Source organism: Podarcis tiliguerta, assembly GCF_965153285.1.
Source record: "Podarcis tiliguerta genome assembly, chromosome: 17".
Classification (NCBI taxonomy): domain Eukaryota; kingdom Metazoa; phylum Chordata; class Lepidosauria; order Squamata; family Lacertidae; genus Podarcis; species Podarcis tiliguerta.
Window position 1 is genome coordinate 21,316,009 of NC_139550.1, and position 22,506 is coordinate 21,338,514.

At 42.9% G+C, this 22,506-nt stretch overlaps 1 protein-coding gene across 2 annotated transcripts in view; it reads right to left on the reverse strand.

The window, feature by feature from the left end:
- Positions 1 to 22,506, reverse strand: part of JAK2 (Janus kinase 2) — an 84,896-nt gene that overhangs the window by 50,190 nt on the left and 12,200 nt on the right. Inside the window, exons 3-4 of one of the 2 annotated variants that reach the window (XM_083419543.1) lie at positions 7,570 to 8,450; positions 3,761 to 4,009 (exon numbers count right to left, since the gene is read on the reverse strand). In XM_083419543.1, coding sequence (XP_083275669.1) covers positions 3,761 to 3,983 — 223 coding nt within the window. In that variant the 5' untranslated portion in view covers positions 3,984 to 4,009; positions 7,570 to 8,450. The remainder of the gene's footprint in view (positions 1 to 3,760; positions 4,010 to 7,569; positions 8,451 to 22,506) is intronic. The other variant, XM_083419542.1, reaches the window with a different exon arrangement.

Consider the following 22,506-nt stretch of genomic DNA (forward strand, 5'->3'; position numbering starts at 1 on the left):
GTAGAAACCTGGCTACTATCTCCATCCTATGCCCGTTCTGGGTCAACATTAGGAAGGCTACTTTACATTCATCTAAATGCTACTCCCTGCTAATAACCAACTGATTAATGAACTTAAGATGGAATTCTCTGATACGAGGGGCAGTGCAAAAGAACATGCATGGCGGATTCTATACAACTTTGTCCACAGGGACATGGTCTCTCTGCAAGCGGTATTTTCTGGACTCTCCCCTGTAGTATTGTCGATGGCAGCACATTCAGTCTCGCTAGTGTATATACCCCGCATTGATTCGGTTTGGCCAGGTGGTAGAAGTAAATTGCCATTGGCAGTCCATAATGCAGCATCCCCAAACCTGCACAGACACTCTCCTGATTTGGCTACTAATTTCTTGAAATTCGTTGTCTAACCATCTGCGTTTAATTGTCTCAAAAGTGTCTGATAATCTTATTTATATAAGACGCAGAGTACACGAAAAGTACTTACCAACGTGCCAATCTACCACATTTGGATTTTGCAGCCAACCCTGGTTTCTTTCAATCCATGGATTGCTCAAACTCGCCCTAATTTGCTACTCATGTCTTAGTGGTAAAAGTAGAAGGCCCTCCGTGAGCACATTGCCTTTGATGGTAAGGAACCACATTTGCAGATCGCAGGGTGGGGAGGAATGGACTGTGGTTTCCTGCCATGATTGTATGTTGTGTGATATAATAAATTAGGCAGGGGATTTGGGGAGGAGCAGAATACTGGCCTATTTCAATCATCATCATCCCAAGAAATCCCTGTTACAGGGATAAGGGCCAGAAAAAGTAACCAATAGCTGAAGGACCATGACTCTATAGCAGAGCAAGCTTTGCCTGCAGAAGGTCCCAGATTCAATCCCGTGCATCTCCAGATAGGCCAGGGAATGTCACCTGGTGTGAAACATTGGAGAGCAGCTGCCAGTTGGTAGAGAGAATATGAGCTAGATGGGCCAACAGACTCATGTAGTATAAAACAGCATCCTACGTTCTATGAAATGTGTTTGAATAAAGTCCCCGGATATTGAGTGGTGAGGAACTTTGCTTGAGACCACAGAGATCTGGATTCCATGGAATGGACTGAGTTAGGAAAACTACTGATTATTAGCCAAACTTCTGGTACCCAATGTCTCTTGCATTCTGTCTCTTGCATTTTACTTCCTAGACCAGTGTTTCTCAACCTGTGGGTCTCCAGATGTTGTTGGACTACAACTCCCATCATCCCTGAGCTCTGGCCTTGCTATTTAGGGGTGATGGGAGTTGTAGTTCAACAATATCTGGAGACTCACAGATTGAGAAAGGCTGTCCTAGATTTATATGCTGAAGGCCACCCTGAGAGAAGGGAATTCTGAATGCAGAATTATTCAGCAGAAGCAGAACCTCTGGACCAAGGAAGGGAGGAAATGACAAGCCACATGCGCATATGCTAGCCTGCTGTCTAAACAACACACTCCTAAGGAGCCACCTCCTCCCGAACAGAGGATAAAGGCAAGGACTGCAAGGAATAAATAAGTATTCCATGAATCTAATGCATGGAAACGCAGAAAGGGACCAAGCCACCTAAGATGGAAAGCAAAGCTTAATCCAACAGTTCCAGACAAACACCTCACATGGAGAGCCATAGTCCGATGGATGGTTCTATACCACACCGCAGAAATGCTCCAACACTTAGCACAGAAAGAGAAGTGGACAAATAACATCCTTCACAGAAGCACTGTCAGAACAACAGAGTCCTAAGTTCATACTTGGAGGTACTAAGAAAATAAAGTCAGTAATAGCAAGGAATAGATAAGGAAACTCTTTGCAAGCATGAATATTCATAGACCGGCGGCATGACCAAAGGCCAAACAAAGCTTCCTTAACCATGGTTTGCCATGGGCCCCATAACCTGCTTAAGACCACTCATTGATCTAAAGGAAAAAGGAAAAAAGATCATCTACCAGATTACAAACAGAACTGCACAACTTTTTTTTTTTTTTTGCAGTGCTCACATTCCTTGTCTTCCATAACTCAAAAAGTAGAGCATTGTTTTGAATCAGTGTAACTTGGTGGGTTAAATCAAACCTTCATGAACAAGTAAAGTATAGATTGGAGATGGTGAAAAAGAAGGAATAAAGTGTTCCCTAGTACGTTCTCCTGACGTGTCTTTTGACTCCAAGACGGAACTTTGATTTCCCCTAGGTTACATAAAGGCTCTATAAGGGCATCTGAAGGTATCTGGGGTGGGCAGAACAGACATGTTGTCCAATATGTATATTTTAAAGACACAATCTGATCTTGGCAACCTTAAATCATTTCCTGTGGCACCTTTCCCATTCTCCAGGATGACAGAACCTCTCAGGCTACACCAGAAAGCTCCCCTACTACCCCAGGATACAATGCAAATGGCCTTGCAATTACCTTCCCAGTAATTTTAAAAAATTGAGCACTCTGGCTTAAGCACTAACTACAGTATTTACTTCAATAATAGAAATACTTGGTAGAGATAAAAAAAGGAACAGCCCATGCAGGAGTTGTCACCAGAAAGTATACACCAGCAGATAATGTTATGTTATTAATCGAACTCCAACAGTTAGCAATGGATAATCTTAGTTGACACTAGCAGCTTAAAAATAGGGAACTAAACTATTCTCTAATTTCACAAAACAGACTGATTTCTTTTAATGACATTAATGACACTAAGTTTTCTGTTACACTGAATAGTTTTCCTTCCCAAGTCTTCCCAAGAAAAATGTGCAGCCTCTGGTCTCTGGTCACATTTTCTCTTAAATGCATTGATGCAAATTCTTAATCGGATGTTTGAAATCCTAAAATTGCCAGAGGAGCGAGAAGGACCGGTGACTGTCACCTACACCATCAAGATATCGTCCAGGCTTTGGGTCTCTTTTGAAAGCACCTTTTTTCCATTCGGTTCACCAAGAGCTTCCTTCGTCTAGTCAGAGAATATCAGGGGCAGCTTGAGTGAAGAGGAACCTACGGTTTCAAAAGACAACCGCAACTTCCGAGACGAACAGGAAGGTGTGAGCACCAGCCGCAGGTTCCGTTCTTTTTCTCACACCAACAAAAGCCTTGTTTAGGTGAAATGTTAAACTATGGTTGAGCATTATGTGAATGTGCCAGCATTATGTGAAGTATGCTCCCCCTCTAGTCAGAAGGAGACCATATTAACTAACTTCAGGTTTGAGTTACGTCCAAACCTGGACAACCCAGTTAGTCTTAACTATGCTTTTTTCAAGCTATGTTTCATGAAGCTAGCTTGTTTCAATAGTAGTTAAGAGTGAGAACAGTTTAGTGTTCTGGCAATTCTAAACAGCGGTTAATGGGGGGAAGCAGAGGGGGGACCCCAAGACTCAGTCGCATGACACTAAACCATGGGTGAACCTCCAGGCTGTGGGTCAAACTAGAGGATGTCAGATGTGGGTAAGGGTGGGGCTGCAAAGGAACAATCTGGAACTTAAATGACCGTTCCTGTGCTGGAGCAAGCACACTCCCATCAAACACTTCTCCCTCCCAGAACTGCTCTCTGAAGCCTCAACTGCCAAGGCTTCGAGATGCAGTACACAGCTGTTCCACAGCCCCTGGGACAGTCCTTCAAACATTTGATTGCAAAGCACTGAAGGAACATTGCTGGGGCTGCTGTCTGAGCCACAAAGTGCCATTCTGATCTGTGCTTTCTTGCCAAATCGCAGAAAAGAGAGGCCGAAACAGTTCCGTCGGTCAGAAAACAGGGTGTATGATCTTACCACAGGCTTTACAAGCAGCAACACAGATCTCTTCTGCAACGTACTCTCCTGCTGGAAACTGTAGATAATCGCCGTCCATCTTTCCTTGGGAATGATACAAGTAAACTCGAAGCAGTGGCTCTGTGTGCGTGGAAACAGCCGCATTCCCAAGGACGCCACCATTCTGGTGAAGAGCAGATGAGGCCGGGCCTTCCATTTCTGTCACCGTGAGGCAAGCCATCATGACATTCTAAGGTTCACAGCTTTGGCCTGAAAGAAATCCACAAAGAAAAAATGTCAGTTACATTTTTAAAGAAGATATAGAGTACGCTGCATTGATTTGGAATGACAGTGAAGATTTGGGGGTTCTCCCCCCCCCCCAGCCTTTCTCTACAACGAGCTTCAACAGTGACGTAGCGTGGGTTGTCAGCACCCGGGGCAAGGCAAGTAATCTGCGCCCCCTAACCTGTGGATTTGCACCCCCTAACCCTAACTCCCAGATGTTGCGCCCGGTGCGGCCGGCCCCCCCTGCACCCCCACGCTACGCCACTGAGCTTCAAAACTCCTCTCCCCCTCCAAAGTTTCACCCTCCCAACAACCCTGTGAGGTAGGTTAGGAGGAGAAATGGGGACTAGCACAAGGCTTTCTGCCCCCCAGTTGAGCAGCAGGCTGGGGCCAGCTGTATTGGCCTCAGCCCGCAAGGCGCTGGGACGAAAGCACCTCAGCTCCCACAATGAGAACTGCGGCAGTTTCACCGCAGTAATGTTTGGCTGGTGATACACTGCAAGGTTGAAAACCCGACATCACCCACTTGTTTTCAAAAATTCAAGAATTCTACAAGCAAACAGAGAGCACCGTTGAAGGCGTTGCTTAATACCATCCATTCAAATTCTGAAGTGGCTTTCTGAAACCACTTAGTGGAAACAGTGCCTTCTTTTAGAAACTGTTCTAGAACTCCCGTCCCACAATGCTGTGGAAGCAACTTCTGAAAGTCATGGTGGAGAAATGGTAAAACAAACCAAGGCAGACCACTGCTGTTTGTTGAAGAGGTGCAGGCTCTGGTCGTGCCAACTTGCGGAAAGTTAAGGGAATTATTATTCTCCACTTCCTGAACGAGCTCGTTCTACTTAACAAAATTTCCAGATTCAGAAGTTTCATTTCTGCATTAAAAAGGTAGCCCAGACAAAAATAGCACCCAGGTTTAGATCCTCTTTGCCTTAACTTCCTCAAATTAGGCAGCTCTATTCCAAAATCAAACACACACATACCCCGAAAAACCCCAAAAGAACTTTTACAAAACCACTGAAATGTGTTTCTGTATTCTTTATTACTACATACCATACTAAGCTATGCTTTCTGTTGTTTTCAAAGCTGGCAAAATCCTGATTATTTAGTTGTCCACATTATTATTATTATTATTATTATTATTATTATTATTATTATTATCATCACCACCACCACCACCACCACCACTTTGATTTAATCCTGGGACCAAGGGAACATTTCCCCTTTGATATCAGCTTTTCTTATTTCCCTCAGAAAGCACAGAGAAATGAATTGTAGTTTCCCCCCAGAAAACTTCCAAATTCATCTTTCAACAAGAATCTTAATCCTCAAGACGTTAGTTGCGCAAACGTAAAAAAAATAAAAACCCACAAAAAACGGTTAAAAGCAGATCTTCAGGAAAAGGACATTCAATTAAAGTACTATAACTTGATAAGTGGGTTAAACTAAGATTGCAATGGTGCTCTAGCATTATCTTACATTTTTGTAATTCTTTTGGAGAGTCTATATACCATCCCAAAGGTCAACACATTTCCCTGACTGCTCTTTCTTGAAATCTGGAGATATTTTGTATGTCTAATGGGATAAATCTGTAGAATTCAAAATAAGCGAAACTATCAAAGGGAAATTTAATCTAAATAATTCGAGTAGGGATTTCTGGCAGGCTCACTTTGTCATTTTAACAAAGACCTCCTTCCTTATAAACTACAGAAGCAAATAGGAAAGGATTAGTCTCCTGCTTTTGTGTTCTTTAAAAAAGTAAGTAAGCCACGTTAAAAACCAGTGTACTTCCTTCATTAACTGATATGATACATATATATTGTACTCAAATCTTCCCTTCAATCAGTATTTGAGATCACAAAAGAATGGTTAAGCAACTTAAACTACATCTGAATAGTCAGATACTGAGCAATTTGCCAAAGTTTGAGGCATTTGCAATGTAAACTTCGGGAGTTCTATGAAGCTGTGAAATGGAGTAGCATCTTGGTGCTTATAACAGCATGATGATTTAGTGAGCCCACTACAATACTGCCTAAACTATATTTAATGGGAGGGGGTGTTAGTTCAGTATTTAAGCAGCAGAAACACTGCAAGTATGGAGGTGAGGGCAGAACAACATTCACCAATGTTCGCAAGCATCTCATACTGCCTCAGAATATGGTTCCATTCAGCTATCAGAACTGATGGCAGGACTTACATAGGCAGAGCAGGGACTGAGTTGTGTGTGCGTGGAGGAGGAGGAGGAGGAGGAAGAAGAAGATAGAAGAAGAAGAAGAAGAAGAAGAAGAGACTGCCACAAGAAACTAAATAAAAACCAGAGTTATCCTACTGTAGGACAAGACCAGCCCATAAAAGTAAATAACTTATTTATGTATGCTACAACAGCGGCAAGAGTCTTGTTAGCACAACGATGGAAGAACGAGGAAATCCCAACGAAAGAACTGTGTCAAGAAAAATTGATGAATTGGCCAAACTGACATATAAGCTGCGTGAAAAGGACAACGGTGACTTCAAGGAAGAATGGGAACTTTTAAAAAGACAACAAAATGAATTGGTCTCTGTGGCAGGTTTTGAATAAACATTCACAAATTTATTAGCTGAACATATGATAGATAAAGTAAGGATACGTACAATTTTACAGCATGCAGAAAACAATATATGTAAAGAAATCAGGGAGGGGGGCTGAGGGAAGTTCTTGGTGAGGGGGAGAGGGAGGGTTGAGGGGGGAAAGGGGGAAAATAATGTAATTGATTAAGAGGATTGACAAATTGTTATGTGAAAATTGGTTAATAAAAATATTTTAAAACGAAACGAAACCAGAGTTATCCTTAAAAAGAACTACTACTTCAGACATAGCCAAAATATCCCTTCCCCTACCTTTCCTTTAAATGGTGGTGAAAATAAATTGCCCAAAGAACTGATTTTTTTTTTTTAACTTCACTGGTCAGTAAATTACTGCATATTTTGTTACTGGCATATTGTCAAATCATAATGAGAAAATATCGTTTCACCACCATGAAGAACCTATGTTCTTGAACACTAAGTTGAAAAGCACAAGACTTTTTCATGTTAGTTTATTTTGCCCTGAGTGGCCCGAAGTGTTTTCCGCAGCTACGTATCTGAAAAAGGCAGATAGTCCGTAAAACAGATATAAGACAACTTGCAGAATGAAGATCGCCTTTATCTCTACACATGCAGCTTGACAGAAAATGGAAAACCGCAAACACAAGCCAGGGCTCTGAAAGTAAACAGCATGTGAAAAAGGAAGAAGAAAAAAAGGAGGAGGAGGCAGCAGCGAAGAGGGAGCATTCATTGCTAGTGTAAACACTTGGTTTCTTATAAGGGTAAGAACACAGTCTGCATTTCACCTAATCGACAGAAGGTTAGCAAGCAAGATTTTACTCTTCCTCCTATTACAACTGAACTGAAAAGAAACTGCTAATGCAAAACTATTCCATTCTCCAAGACCAATTTCAAGTTTATAATATTGTATTTACACTTAACATTTTGTTTTGAAAGAAGAGTAATCATTTCAAAATGTATACCGTATTTTGAAATTTTGCCGGCAGAATCGTCTTTTCAAATCTCCACACAGAAAGGGTGAATTTAAAACCGATGCAAATTAAATATCGGAGTGCAATCTTATCCTTGAGTCTGCATCAGCCGAAGAGTTCTAGGTTCTCGGCAGAAGCCCGGCGGCGGAACACAATATATTCCACCAGCAGATCAGAAGTCTCCAACGTGATGTAGGGATACACCATGAACACAGCCGCTCTGCCAGAGAAAATGCAGTGGCAGAGCAGCCAAAATAGGGACAGAGACACGGTCAGAGCACAAATTCTGTGCCACGTCAATTCACAACACAACCATGTTATGCCAGGACACTGGGGAGGTTATGCTGACTGTACACAGCCATGACCTTTCGTTGCCCAGACTGTACGATTTGTATATACAAAAAACTTGTACATGTTATCTGACCATACGATCTAAAGGGTAGGGTTGTGGCCTTCTGGTTTTCAAAAGGCAGCAAGTATTACTGCTGCAGTCATCCCAGAAGTCATAAAAGACCTTTCACGGGGCGTTTTGATATATTAGCTCACAAAGACTTTGGCCAGCTATGCAAAAGTAGTCCAGCCATCTTTGCATCCAAACCAAACAAGCGGTTATTTGCTCATTTATCTTCAGATTATGAATTCGCCTGGAGTTTATTTTGGTAAAGTAAATACACAATGTCAGAATGCAGTCACTGTTTGTTCTTGGTTTTTCTAGCAAACAAACAAAGCTGAGAACAGGTCACTGAGCAGAAAAGTTAATGATTTGGGGTGTCTTTTTCAGGAAGGTTTAAAGTACATTTATAAACTTGCATAGTGCTAAAGTGCTTCATTTAAGCTGCAAACCTAACAATGTCTTGCAGGCCAGGTGAAGCCTATGGAGAAAAAGATAAGATTGCACACAGTCTGTTATAACGGAGCAAAAAAAACAAATAAAGCTCTGCCCATAATCATAGAAAAGCAATTTTAACAAAATACATTGTAAGACAGCTCATTCTGCTTAGTGTTTCTACAATTCCCTTCTTTTCTCTCTTCTCAAACATACATTGTATTTGTGATCAAATTGCACTATTGAAAGGCATGGATGTTGCAAGTCAATATCACCAGTAATAGCCTTATCCTAGGAGGCAGGTTAACATATCACCTTGAGCTTATTAGACTCTACAGTACAGGTGGGAAAACTTTGGCTTGCAAGTCAAACTGGCAAGGATTCAAACACTGTCTGCAAGGCTGCATTCCCCAAACCATGCTTACCTGCCCCACACCTTTCAGCATATGTGATGTCTGGTACTGGGCAGGTACAGATGCAGTTGTCAATGCACAATTGGAAGCCTTAAAGTAGATTCCTAACTGCGCATTGGCAAAGGAAAACAGGCATTGGCCCTAGAACATGGATTGGCGGTGCAAAAAAGTTCCCCATGGGAACTCTTGGCAACCTCTTAAGTCCTGACTTCTGGTCCAGATCTACTTGTAAAATCTGACCCCACTGACTAGGATCTGATACGGATCCAGCCCACATAGGCAAAATGTTCCCCTGCTCTAAGCAGTGTTCGAAATTATCCAGGCACCAGGCGCATTTTGCACCTATCAGCCACTTGAGACCAAGTGAAGATGCCAGGGCTTTTATTTTATCTGCACAATCCGAATGAATTTCAGGAACCAAAATGCTTTTTCTAAATCAAAACCACAAGGTCCAGTTTCTGGAATCCCCTGAACAGTAACTTTGGTCACTCTTAGATGTTCAATCACAACAGACTGTTTATTTTGCAGCTTCAGATCAACTCCTACTTTAAAACACTACGGCCGAAAAGCAGCAAACGGACTCGAAAGCTGTAAAATAATCCCCAGCAAAACTTGCCTCGTTATCACCACCAGATGCTTGAGATGCTTCCAGCACAATGTCAATCACATCATCCATTTCGGAAGAGTTCCTGTACATTCCTATTATCAGGGGTCTGCCGGGACTTGTGGCTATAAGAAGCCTCAATTCAGTGTCTTTCTAAGGTGCTGAACCAAAGCTAAAGATGAGGTGGAGGGAGAACTGAGGGAAGACTGGAAAAATGAGAAACTAAAATTGAAACCAAAAAAGGCTGAGCACTGCTCTCTGAGGCTTGGGGATGGTGGATTTCCTCCCCTGCCCTGCTTGCTCTTTCAAACACCCCCAAAATCTTTCACTACCCTTTCTCCTAACTTCCTCTTTCCGCCTGCATCTGTGCAAAAAAACTCCTTTTGCATTGTTCCCATACTTAGCATCATGCTTCACTCTTAGGGCCCAGTTCCCACCAATATTAACCTGCGTCTTGGGCCAAACCACTTCAAGGTGCAGAGCATGAATCACACCCAAATAAGTAAAAATCCATTCTGCTCATGCAAAGGCAGCATTGGAAACAATCCTAATTCGCCTCAAATAAATATTTTGGAAGTTGAGAACACATCTTAAATTACACCGGTATTCCATGAACATTGTCCAATTATGTCTAAATATATTAAACCCCTGTCTTCCTTCTTTCACCCTGAAATAAAGACTGTAAGCTTTGCCATGGCTGCGTGTTCAGACATTTCTGTTTCCCATTCTGCTATGAGTGGGTTGAAGACTTATCAAGGTTTTGCCTAACACCTTACAGCAACAATTATATAGGACAGGAACGTCCAACTTCCAAGAGACTGCAATCTACTCCCAATATAAAAAAACTGGCAGTGATCTAGATCGCGATTGACCGGTTGGACATCCCTGATATAGGATATTAGTTCTGTTGGTTGCTAAGGTGCTTTTTGACACTGGCTAATCAGAATAAAACCGGACCTGGAGCAAATTGTTTTTCTCTCTATTCTGTTCCTTGTTCGAGACCAAAATTCATTTGCTTTGTTACACGGCCAGTATATTTGGACAGAGTTTCCAGGACTCAAAGCACGTCGACAATATTTAACATCTTAAGTTTACATTTACTGTATGAAGTATTTCCAGAGCCGTATACCATTTGGCCATCCTACTTTATCCGTGAGAGGAAACAAGATTCCAAGTCCATTTCCCTTTCACTAAAGTCTCAGTGGCACAAACCACTGTCTTGATACCCTGCAGTGTAGCTTCAAGCTCACCAATGCCTCAAACCATTTCTGAACAGTGCAGGCGGCTAAAGCACCTCTATTACCACCAACACGGAGATAGAATAAGGGCTGGTAGAAGCCCAAAGTTCTCACTTGTTTCAGAAGGGAGCAGAGCTGGGTTGTGGTGTTGGGTTCAATGTCTTTATAAACTATTTGGATGAAGGAATTGAGGGGACGCTCATCAAATTTGCAGGTGACACCAAACTAGGAGGGGTAGCTAATGCCACAGAAGGCAAAAATCAGGATTCAAAATGACCTTAACAGGTTGGAGAACTGGGCCCAAGCTAACAAAATGAATTTCAATAGGGACAAATCTAAGGTTCTGTGCTTAGGCAGGAAGAACCAGATGCACAGATATAGGATGGGGGACATTTGGCTTGCTAGCAGTACCTGTGAAAAGGATCTTGGGGTCTTGGTGAACCACAAGCTTAACATGAGTCAACAGTGTGGTGCAGCAGTAGCAAAAAAGGTTGCTGCTATTCTAGGCTGCCTCAGCTGGTTTTTATGTTGGACCAATCAAGTGGGAAAACATCCCTTCTCTTTTGCCTTCCTGTGTGCACCTGCTGCCAAAGAGCTATGGTTGGCACCCATCTCTAGAGATGCCAGCTGCCATAGCACTATACTTGCAGCTTTCTCCCTCTCTCAGCAGCCCTTTAGTGGGCAGAAAAGGATGAGGCCATACAGGCAGCCATTGTGAATGTACCAGTGTAGCTCCATGGCAGCTGCCCACACCAGCTCTCACTTGAAAAATTAAGAAGCAAGACATACTTTAATGATCTGTCTTCCAACGTCCAAGGGCAAAAAGGCAGCTGTATTGACACACACAGAGGGCACGGTGCCCGCCCATTCTGAATTTGGAAGAAAAAGAGAGGGGTGGGAGGAAGCAGCAACCAACTCAAAAGGCCACAGTTATCTACTGTGTCACCATGTCCTTCCAGAGGTAAGGAGACTTGGCTTAGGCAAAAGTCCGACAAGAGTAAACATCAGCACAGACAACGCCAATCAACATATGGTTGCTCCAGCTTAAAACGAAAGGGCATTGAACTCATTTTGGCTATCTGTCTTTACAAAAGAGATTACCTTCTTTGTGTTGTGAAAGAAACGGCTGTGGCAAGCAGAACATTCTCCAGTTCAGAATTGGCTCATCGACTATACCCAAAAGAGCAGAGTTAGTTCATAATCTGGTGGTCCATTCTTCATCAACTAATTCGACATGCAGTTGTACAATATTGCAATAAAACCATACGAACTATATTTATTGTGGCTTCCATTTGGGTAATATTGCCGCTGGTTTTTATCAAATGGTAGCTTTGCGCTAGCAGAAGCACTTCCAGTAGTGGTAGACAAGGAATCCAATTTTCACCAGTCTCTTCTATCATCTGCAGCCTTTTGTGCCATATCTGATACCATCCTAGAGGAGAAGGTTTCGGGAGTCACACTGGGTACGAAGGATCAACAAAAATCAGGTGCCTTGATAAGATCACCCTGGATTCAACAACCTTTGTCAACCAAATATTGGATAGGGGAGGGAGAGAGAATTTCTACCATTCCATTTAATAATTCTATTTTAAAATGACTCTTCTGATGTCCTCGCGTCGCTGCCTCCCAAAGGCTTGCACAGCTGTTTGTTTCAGCAGCCCTTGCTACAAGCTCCACAGGCGAATGGTGGCTTTGGTGCTGGCCAAGGGGTGCTTCCCAGGCCCCTGTGGGCAATGGGAGAAGGCACTTTTCTTTGGGGCAAGGAGAGGCAGTTCAGAGACCAGGAGTGGCCCCTGTGGCTGCCCAGAGGACTCCCAAGGAGAGGGGAGAGGAGGCTGAGGGAACACTCCACAAGGGAGAGTGTTTGAAAAAGGTTGAGAGGCTGCCAGTTCTGCAGGCAAAGGGTGACACAACTGGGCTCCTGAGCCCCACAGGGGTGCAGCAGAAAGAATGTAGTTGGTCAAGGGAGCCGTGGACCCAAAAAGGCTGAAAACCTCTGGTGTAGGGAAAAGTCACTCATTCCTTGTCCAGCACTGATTTGAGCACAGGATTGCTGTTGGCAGACTGGACACTTGATCTGTTCTCCATGGTCCATTTTTCTTCTCCCAATTCTATTCCAGCTTGAATCAGCAAATGCAGAGACACAAGTCCCAACTCCAAGTTTGTGTTGCACCTTTAATCTCCTGACACCGCTTTTTAACTAGGGGGGGAAATGGTTGGCAAGACTTGTATACATTTGCATGTAACACCGTAATTCTTGCTCTTTGGTTGGTTTTATGCTTCCCTTCCTCAAAGTCTTAGAGCCGGCATTAGAAACTCAAGATATGTAAGCTAGGCGCCAAATGGGTCATTAAACCAAAGTTATAATCGGTGAAACGGAATGCCTAGTTGCTATTTTGGGGCAAGACGGCTCTAAAGTCTTATCTTCCAAATGATGGACTGACTGTGACTGATTATGAGTTAAACATCCTGCTAGTTCAGAGGACAACCTTGAGCCAGGTTAAGAGCTTTGAGAACTTCAAGAAGAAAAGTCACTTGAAGCAGGGGCAGTCCACATATACACTGGCCTATTCCAACCTCATTTTCTTAATGGTGACACGGACCATTCATAACGTGAATCCCCCCCACTCCAACTGTGAGCAGGGCAGTAGGGTGGGGTAAGTGAAGACAAGCTACAGCAACTAATTATAATGTCATTCACTGCTCCTGCTCAGAAAAAGCCTTTTGGTTCCTGAAATTCATTCGGATTGTGCAGATAAAATCTAACTGACAGAATTCTACAGGATGTGGTATTAGTGTGTGCAAACAGTCCAGGTCCAATGATTCCCCAGGCATGAAACTCCAGATTGTGGACATGTGAGGTGCATAGCTGTCAACTTTTCCCTTTTCTTGCGAGGAATCCTATTTGGAATAAGGGAATTTCCCTTTTAAAAAGGGAAAAGTTGACAACTATGGTTAGGTGCCCTCCTGGAACCTAGACATCTTCACTTGGTTGCAAGCAGCTGATAGCCAGGTGCAAGATGTGCCTGACGCCTGGCTAATTTCGAAAACTGCTGTCTAGGCAATTCTAAAAAGAAACCACACCTACAGAACAAGGTGAAGCAACTTAAGTAAGAGTATTTCCCCAGTTAAAAAAGGGAGAGGAAAGAGTATTTGTGCAAGGCAAGTGTTAATGAAGAACATGAACTCTTAACCTAATCTGCCAACCTTATAACCACTGAGTTGAAAGGAAGGGAGAGGTCACATATGTATCCTTCAACTCTTAACTGCCTTGCATGCATGAAAAGGCCACTGCAGATAGATTCCAGCGAACCCAGTCCAAAGATATGTATTCCAGTGAAAACAGCAGAAAGTGCTATTTCAAACTAAGCCTACAACTGTATCTTTAGCTATGGTACTGTACCAGAATGATATAGCCTGCAACAGAATGCATCTGGTGGAAGGGAACGACATGACAAAGGTTAGCTATGCAAAGCACAGGGTGTGCACCCACCAAGAGATGCAAAGAGCAGTGCAAAAAAATTAATAATACCCATGTGTCTAAGTTGTTAACCAGAATTTTTAAAAAAAGAAATCAGTAGGTTTAAGATTAAAAACATGTGAACCTAAGACAAACAGAATGTATTATACCCTAAGTAAAAGGTGAAGGACCCCTGGACGGTTAAGTCCAGTCAAAGGCGACTATGGGGTTGTGGCACTCATCTCGCTTTCAGGCCAAGGGAGCCGGCGTTTGTCCACAGACAGCTTTCCGGGTCATGTGGCCAGCAGGACTAAACCGCTTCTGGCACAATGTCACACCATGACGGAAACCAGAGCACACGGAAACGCTGCTTACCTTCCCGCCACAGTGGTACCTCTTTATCTACTTGCACTGGCGTGCCTTCGAACTGCTAAGCTGGCAGTAGCTGAGACAGAGCAACGGGAGCTCACCTGGTTGCCGGGATTTGAACCACTTGTTGGCATACAACCAAGGAAGCAGGGGCAATTGGAAGGCCCCCAGCTGACTCCATCCCACCGGCTGGTGTACCGGACAAACTCCAGTCCTTGAATCAGTGACCTGAACTTCCAAAGCTAGGGCACGCTCTACTCAGCAGAGATAACGTGCAAACAGAAGTGGCAGGAGAGGTTGCGTGAGCATATTTACAAGCAGTTTATTCAGCATACATCAGGACAGAGGAAACATGTCCAATCTCTTTCATGTCCAAAGCAAGACAGCCTAAGCAAAAGCTATACACAAATGGAAGTTCCCAGCAAGCTGTGCTGGAGTGTAAACAGGCATGTGACACACAACAATCATTCCTTAAGGTGGAACGGAACATCCCAACATCCTCCCCCTTTCCGTGTAACCTGTGTCAACATATTTCAACACAACTGCAACCGCTGTACATAAACCTTAAGTTGTTATGTGTTAACAACAGATCTGCAAGAATTTCGTTTCCTGGCATGTAGGACACCTTTCTGGATACATTCCCTTGCACAATGTAACTTTATCTGCAAGTATTTGGTTCTTTGCTTGCAACTCTTTGAGGTTAGCAAAGCCAAACAGGATCTGTTATCTTGATACACCTGTACAGGACATGTCACCTTGACTCTGACATCCTGAAACAGTTTCATCAATCATTCACAATCCAGGAGTGGAAATGACAGGGTACTGAGTTCTGCTTCACAGGAATTTAGGCTTACTGTCATCTGCTTCTTGCACAACCAGTCAAACAGACAGTGGTTGTACATGTAGCACACTCCAGAAGTGCTGGTACCATCCGTGGTGTCACTTCCAAAACTAGCATCTGCAAAAATCTCAAGACCTCCAGTCTTCTGACTCGTGAACCTCAGTCTATAGTGCAAAGTGCCCTTCAGATAGCGTGCTATGCGCTTGAAAGCTTTCCAATCCTGATCAGTAGGATTGTTAGCATGTCTGCTAAGCATATTAGTGCTTACAGTTTTTGAGGTCTTGAACATCTAGCAATGAAATTCAGTTTGCCTAGAATGCATCTGTACAGTGTAGTGTCAGAAAATGCTTCGGCAGTATCATCTACCTAGTAACCTGTTACCATTGGTGTGTCCACAGGATTTGCATCAACCAAATTCAACCTGGTTAGTACATTAGCAATTTTCTGCATTTGGTGTACCAGAAAATGTCCTGCCTGGTCTTTCTCTACCTGCAGAGAAAGATAGTTGGATACCTCACTAAGATCCTTCATGCCAAAGTGCTCCTTCAGCTGAGCTAGGGTGCTTTGGTACAAAGCCTGATTCTTCCAGAGATGACCTTCTGAATGGGAAGCCCAAGAGGCTCAGTGATTTAGACCACAGCATCACCCACGTCCCTCATGTACCCTAAGTAGGCTTCTGCGGGCAAGAGCATCCCCTGAGCAGAGTTCCACTCATAAGAGGAGGCTGGGGTGACAATCTTCACTGATTCTCCCTTCCCTCTGAAGCCCTTTTTGCCCCACCATCTTCAGAGGGACGGGGGCCCCTCTGAGCAGCAAGAGGGACTGCAGGGGAGAAAGGAGAAATTGGAGAAATCTGCCTCTCCTCTTCTACTGTTAGGATCGTACATTGGGTCGAAGTAGCTCTTCCATTTGTGGACAATTAGTCAGGATCCTGGCCACTGAAACCATATAAGTACATGTGTCAATTTATAACCACATTACAACTCTCTCTTTCTCCCTCTCTAGTCATCATGTTAACTATGAATATACTGTATAGGATTAATATTCTGATATAAATTGCTTCATGCACACACATAGAGGATTACACCTCTCAATATGTCACAGTAATTTAAACATCCTTCACGTAAGGACTAGGGAAAGAAATACCTTACCCATGCCATGAAATAACCGTGTTTAATTTAAAACATAGAACTATATCCGTTTTCTTTTAAAATGATTAATAGCTCAAAGTTGTCATGCAGAATCAAGTTTCTATCAAGCAAAGGTGCATTATTCAGCAGCAAGCGTTTGATAAGATCCATGTATTTGTTCAATGAGTCTCTGAATGACAGCAGGAATACCACCGCACGTGTTAGGAAGAAAGAAGCCGTCAAGCTCTTAACAGGAACGAAAGGAAAGATCAAAGAGGCTTCACAAAAATGAGAAGGGCAGATGTTCCACATATAGAAGTGATGTGGAGCTAGAACCCTCCATAAAAAGGTAAAGGGACCCCTAACCATTAGGTCCAGTCGTGACCGACTCTGGGGTTGCGGTGCTCATCTCGCTTTATTGGCCGAGGGAGCCGGCGTACAGCTTCCGGGTCATGTGGCCAGCATGACTAAGCCGCTTTTGGAGAACCAGAGCAGCGCACGGAAACGCCGTTTACCTTCCCGCCGGAGCAGTACCTATTTATCTACTTGCACTTTAACATGCTTTTGAACTGCTAGGTTGGCAGGAGCAGGGACCGAGCAATGGGAGCTCACCCCGTCGCGGGGATTCGAACCGCTGACCTTCTGATCGGCAAGTCCTAGGCTCTGTGGTTTAACCCACAGCACCACCCGTGTCCCAGAACACTCCATAGTAACAACTAAATAAAAAGTGACTCTATCTTAGTCATTCTTTAAATTTTACACAGCATGAAAACCTCGAGTTTTAAATCTTAAGGAAAAAGGTGCGTATATTTTTTGCAAACAATAATGTTGCAGAACAGCTAAAAGTTGCAGAGCATTAAATCTTGCTCTGCTCTGAATGGCTGAGTTGTTTAACTTTAAAACAAACAAATAAATTATTTTCAACAAATCAGTTTTCCCCTACCCCACAGGATTCAACTGGTATGTGGATCAGCTTATATTTGTAACAAATAAATTTATGAAAGAGGCACATATTAATGCCAAACAACTCCACAAAATTGCATACCTTAAAGGGGTTAGTGCCCCAGTTTGTTGAATGGCTCATCAAATGCAATTTCTGGAGGTACTGAGCTACCTATCACACACACACAAAACCTTATCCCTGCCATGACGGTTAGCCTGCTACATATTAAACAGAAACTCCAATGGCAAAGAGTGTGGCTTAACAACTAATAGTTCATAGTGGGATTTCCCTCACTGTATACTATTTACAATGTGGTTAATTGTTTTAAGCTGCACGTCATTGTAGATATCAATATAGCTTCAGCATTTCTTAAAAACCACCTCTGAATCTATTTCACCGCAAAACCAAACAGATCACAAAAGAAATATGCTTCAGTTTACAGCTCTGGTTCCTGGGTTATGTTGTAGTCTACGACAACCACAGACCTTTTCAGATTTCCACTTGTCAGAACTGCAACGAATACAAAGACAGTTTTTGAATTGCTTTTATGCCAACATTGTCTGAAAGAATGGTCTTCTGTAGTTTCTTCCTCCAAGGAATATTTTTTAACACTAACTTTGTCTCCTTGATGATGCACCAATAAGCCTGTGAGATGGATCAGTGTTGCCCGGAACACGTAAAACACTTCTCCTCTCGACAATCCAATTTCAACTCTAAACAGCCAGCTTCAACTCTGAACTGAATTAGACAGCCTTTTATAGAGGCAGCCTATTTCCTTTGCCCACAGCAAGAGTGCGATTCTCTGAGGCACTAATAATGTATGTTTTATCCGAGTACATAAACAATGCTGACAGATAGCCTTGTTATCAAGTTTCCCAACACGATTACCAGCAGCCTTGGTGCAATAGAACAGAAGTTCTGGTTGCTTCCCACTGGCAGTAAAATGTACATTTTTCAATTTTATCACAACCACGTCAGCCTACCTAGCCAGGCAAACGCGCACCAAAATAAGCTGCCTTGACCCAATATACTCAGTTACAGCTCACTATGCAACTATCCTAAGTACACTGGCTAAGTCTCTGCAAACAATTAAGAAGTGGAATTAGGATTCTCTCCCCACCCTCCCCTTGGCAAAGTGGCTATGCCTTAAAACAACCTCAAGGCGAGCAGAAAGCCAACATCTTAAAAAATAAAATTAAAAAATCTCCAATATGCAGAAGCAGGAAAATAAACTAAATCGCTAGAATGATAAAATGGCAGCACTTCCACAGTTCCTTTTTTCCTTTGCATTTCAGTCCGTAAAACAAAAACAGTCACTTTCAGTTCCTTATCTCAGCCTCCTTCTGCTATTTTATGATAAAAACTACACGCCATTAAAGGCGCTTTAATGGTCATTGTGGAAGTCAATTCTGGAGTGTCTTATAAGAGAGTTTCCTGCTTGTGCAATGGAAAGGCTGCGGTGTATTTATTAGGGTAGATTCGAAGCTGCTCTTGCCCTCAGCTGAAGGTGCTTTTGCTTTGTGCAAGGCACCCCTTCTTCCCTGCTTTTCAACAACCTTATTTCCCTGCTGTAGCCGCCTATACTGCTTTCCACAGCTTTTTAGTGGGCTCAGACAGCAGTAATGGAAAGACGGGTGCAGAAAAGCCCCATTCAGTAAGTGGAAGAATCCAATCCACTATACAGTGGTACCTCGGATTACATACGCTTCAGGTTACAGACGCTTCAGGTTACAGACTCCGCTAACCCAGAAATAGTACCTCGGGTTAAGAACTTTGCTTCAGGATGAGAACAGAAATCGTGCTCCGGCGGCGCGGCAGCAGCGGGAGGCCCCATTAGCTAAAGTGGTGCTTCAGGTTAAGAACAGTTTCAGGTTAAGAACGGACCTCCAGAACGAATTAAATTCTTAACCCGAGGTACCACTGTACAGGCTTGGTCAAATGAGAATACGTAATAATTAGGCCTGATAAGACATTGTGAGTTAAGTACAGTATCAAAGAGCTAGATTCATTTCTAACTCTTTCTAAAGTTTATCAAATACTAGTGTAACATTCTCCACCTGATCCAAAATATTCGAGATGACGTAATGCAACACCAAATTATGAATGCGATATATTTCCAGCATTTTTCTCTTTCGTTTCATTCGTTTCCTTTTAAAATATTTTTATTTTATAAAAGTGGGGGGGGGGGGAGGATTATAAACACTTGAGAAATTATACAAAAAGAATTGCACGAAATAAATATATATATATATATTCCATTCCCATTGTAAGCATACAAATTTCTTATTCTCAACAAGAGAAATACCTGAGAAATTTAAACACTGGAAGACCTTATGAAGAAATACAGAGAACTGTGTGGTCAGAATGCCATTCCCAGGCCAGCTAAGAATAGGCAATATTGCAAACTTTCTATGACCACATCAATATAATTATATACATCCATACACTCTTCACCTCCCCACCAAGATAAGCATTGCTCTTATCTTATAAATACAGAGTACAGTACCAAAGAAAATGAGTTCTGTATAGAAAGCAGCACCACTGAAAGGTATTTGTCAAACAAAAATGCTACATTTGAAGGCTCACCATCCTCAAGAACAATAAATCACAACACGACACGAAGTCTCAGAGCAAGAGACTGGCATGGTAAATTTATAACTGTATGATTCTGTAAAATCTCATATCCTAAGAAATGGTAAGTTCCAAGACTGCCAGAAAAATCATTTATTGCAAGGAGGAAGAAATGCAGCATTTATATATATTTTTCAGATTAATTTTAATTGAGTGTCCCCAAAGAGAGGCATGAATGGAGCTAACACTACTAATCTGTGCTCCCAGCTGCCAAGTTTCCATAATTAAAAACAACTTTTTAGGTAGGTACCTTCATGGAACTATGAGGTGCACACACAAAGACATTACTTATACTAGCTTTAACTGTATATATATATATGGAAAGAGAAGAATATATATATATATATATATATATATATATATATATATTCTTCTCTTTCCATGGTTCATTTATATATCATAAATCCCTGCATATTTTACATAAACTAAACCAAAATTTGTATACACTGTTGGGTTTATCTGAACGTTGCCAACGTTTTCAAGTGTACACAATTTCCTCCCGTATATTCAACAAACATTTTCGAATCTTCTTTAAATGTATGTTCTTCTTGTTCTCCAGCAAACTTTTTCAGCAGGGGGCCGGTCCACTGTCCCTCAGAACTTTTGGGGGCTCGGACTATATGGGGGGGGGGGAGAGAACGAATTCCTATGCCCCACAAATAACCCAGAGATGCATTTTAAATAAAAGGACACATTCTACTCATGTAAAAACACCAGGCAGGCCCCACAAATAACCCAGAGACGCATTTTAAATAAAAGGACACATTCTAATGTAAAAACACACTGATTCCCAGACCGTCCGCAGGCTGGATTTAGAAGGCGATTGGGCCGGATCTGGCCCCTGGGCCTTAGTTTGCCTACCCACATTTTACTCTATCCTAGCTTGAACTGTAAGCCACTTTTAAGTACCTGCACCACAAAAAGAGGTGGACAAATAAATAAATAAATTAGGCATTGTAATCCGAAATAGTTCTGCTTACATACACTTTTTGTACAGCATTTCCTAATGTATAAGACAGATGTGGCCCAATCGCCTTCTCAATCCGGCCCGCGGACGGTCCGGGAATTTACAGGAATAGAATGTGTCCTTTTATTTAAAATGCATCTCTGGGTTATTTGTGGGGCATAGGAATTTGTTCATTCCCCCCCCCCCAAAAAAAAATATAGTCCAGCCCCCCATAAGGTCTGAGGGACAGTGGACCGGCCCCCTGCTGAAAACGTTTGCTGACCCCTGGTCTAAGAAATAAGCTGCTTCTCAAATTGACCAGGAGTTTGTCTCTTGCAGCAGCGAACTGTTGCAGCAAGCTCAAGGAGGGTACATTATTTCCTCAGTGTCTGCTTGCATTGCATCCAAGAGGCCGTACCGGGGCTAAGAGAGGTCCATTTCATTGTGAACAAGGAGATATACAAATAGCACAAAACTGTTAATCGCCGAAGACTTTAAAAAGAACAGGATAACTTGAGTTGTCTGAAGGAATATGCAACGTAGTAAAAGCACAGGGGACACTCCTTGAGAAGGCAAAAGCCCTGGCTGAGGAAGTGACTAATTGTGCCAAAAGGTAATAAAATCCCCTGCTAATTTAAGTTACAAAGTATTGTGCCCAGGCTATTGCAGTCCTCAGCCACTGCTTCTCTGTTGATTTTGATACAGGAAACGATCCAAGTAAAAATCCAATAATAGTTCAGGGACCAGCAAACTTTTTCAGCAGGGGGCCGGTCCCTGTGGGGGGCCGGACAATATTTTGAAAAGGAAAAAAAAATGAACAAATTCCTATGCCCCACAAATAAACCCAGAGGTGCATTTTAAATAAAAGGACACATTCTACTCATGTAAAAACACGCTGATTCCCAGACCGTCCGCAGGCCGGATTGAGAAGGCGACTGGGCTGGATCCGGCCCCCGGGCCTTAGTTTGCCTACCCATGGTCCACACGCACACCAACCAGTCTTTATAAATGCTTATGGATGGCCACTATTGCTGAGCTTGAGCTTTTCTATCCAACTGGTTGTAGCAAGTTGGACTTCCCCCTGCCCCCACTTAAAGAGAGTTTTCTGCCCTTGCTTCATGGCATTGGCTACCACTGACTGTGGCAAGGAAACTCAGGGTGGTCAAAGTGCATCACATATCAAATTCTCTTAGAACAGGGGTTCTCGAACTATGGTCTAGGTCTAGGAGCTGCACCAGGTGGTCTACAGGGCACCTGTGGATTTGTGGTTGAATATGGGAGGTGGCATGTGGGACGCGGGTGGCGCTGTGCGTTAAACCACAGAGCCTAGGACTTGCCGATCAGAAGGTCAGCGGTTTGAATCCCCGCAATGGGGTGAGCTCCTGTTGCTCGTTCCCTGCTCCTGCCCACCTAGCAGTTTGAAAGCACATCGATGTGCAAGTAGATAAATAGGTACCACTCCGGCGGGAAGGTAAATGGCGTTTCTGTGCGCTGCTCTGGTTCGCCGGAAGTGGCTCAGTCATGCTG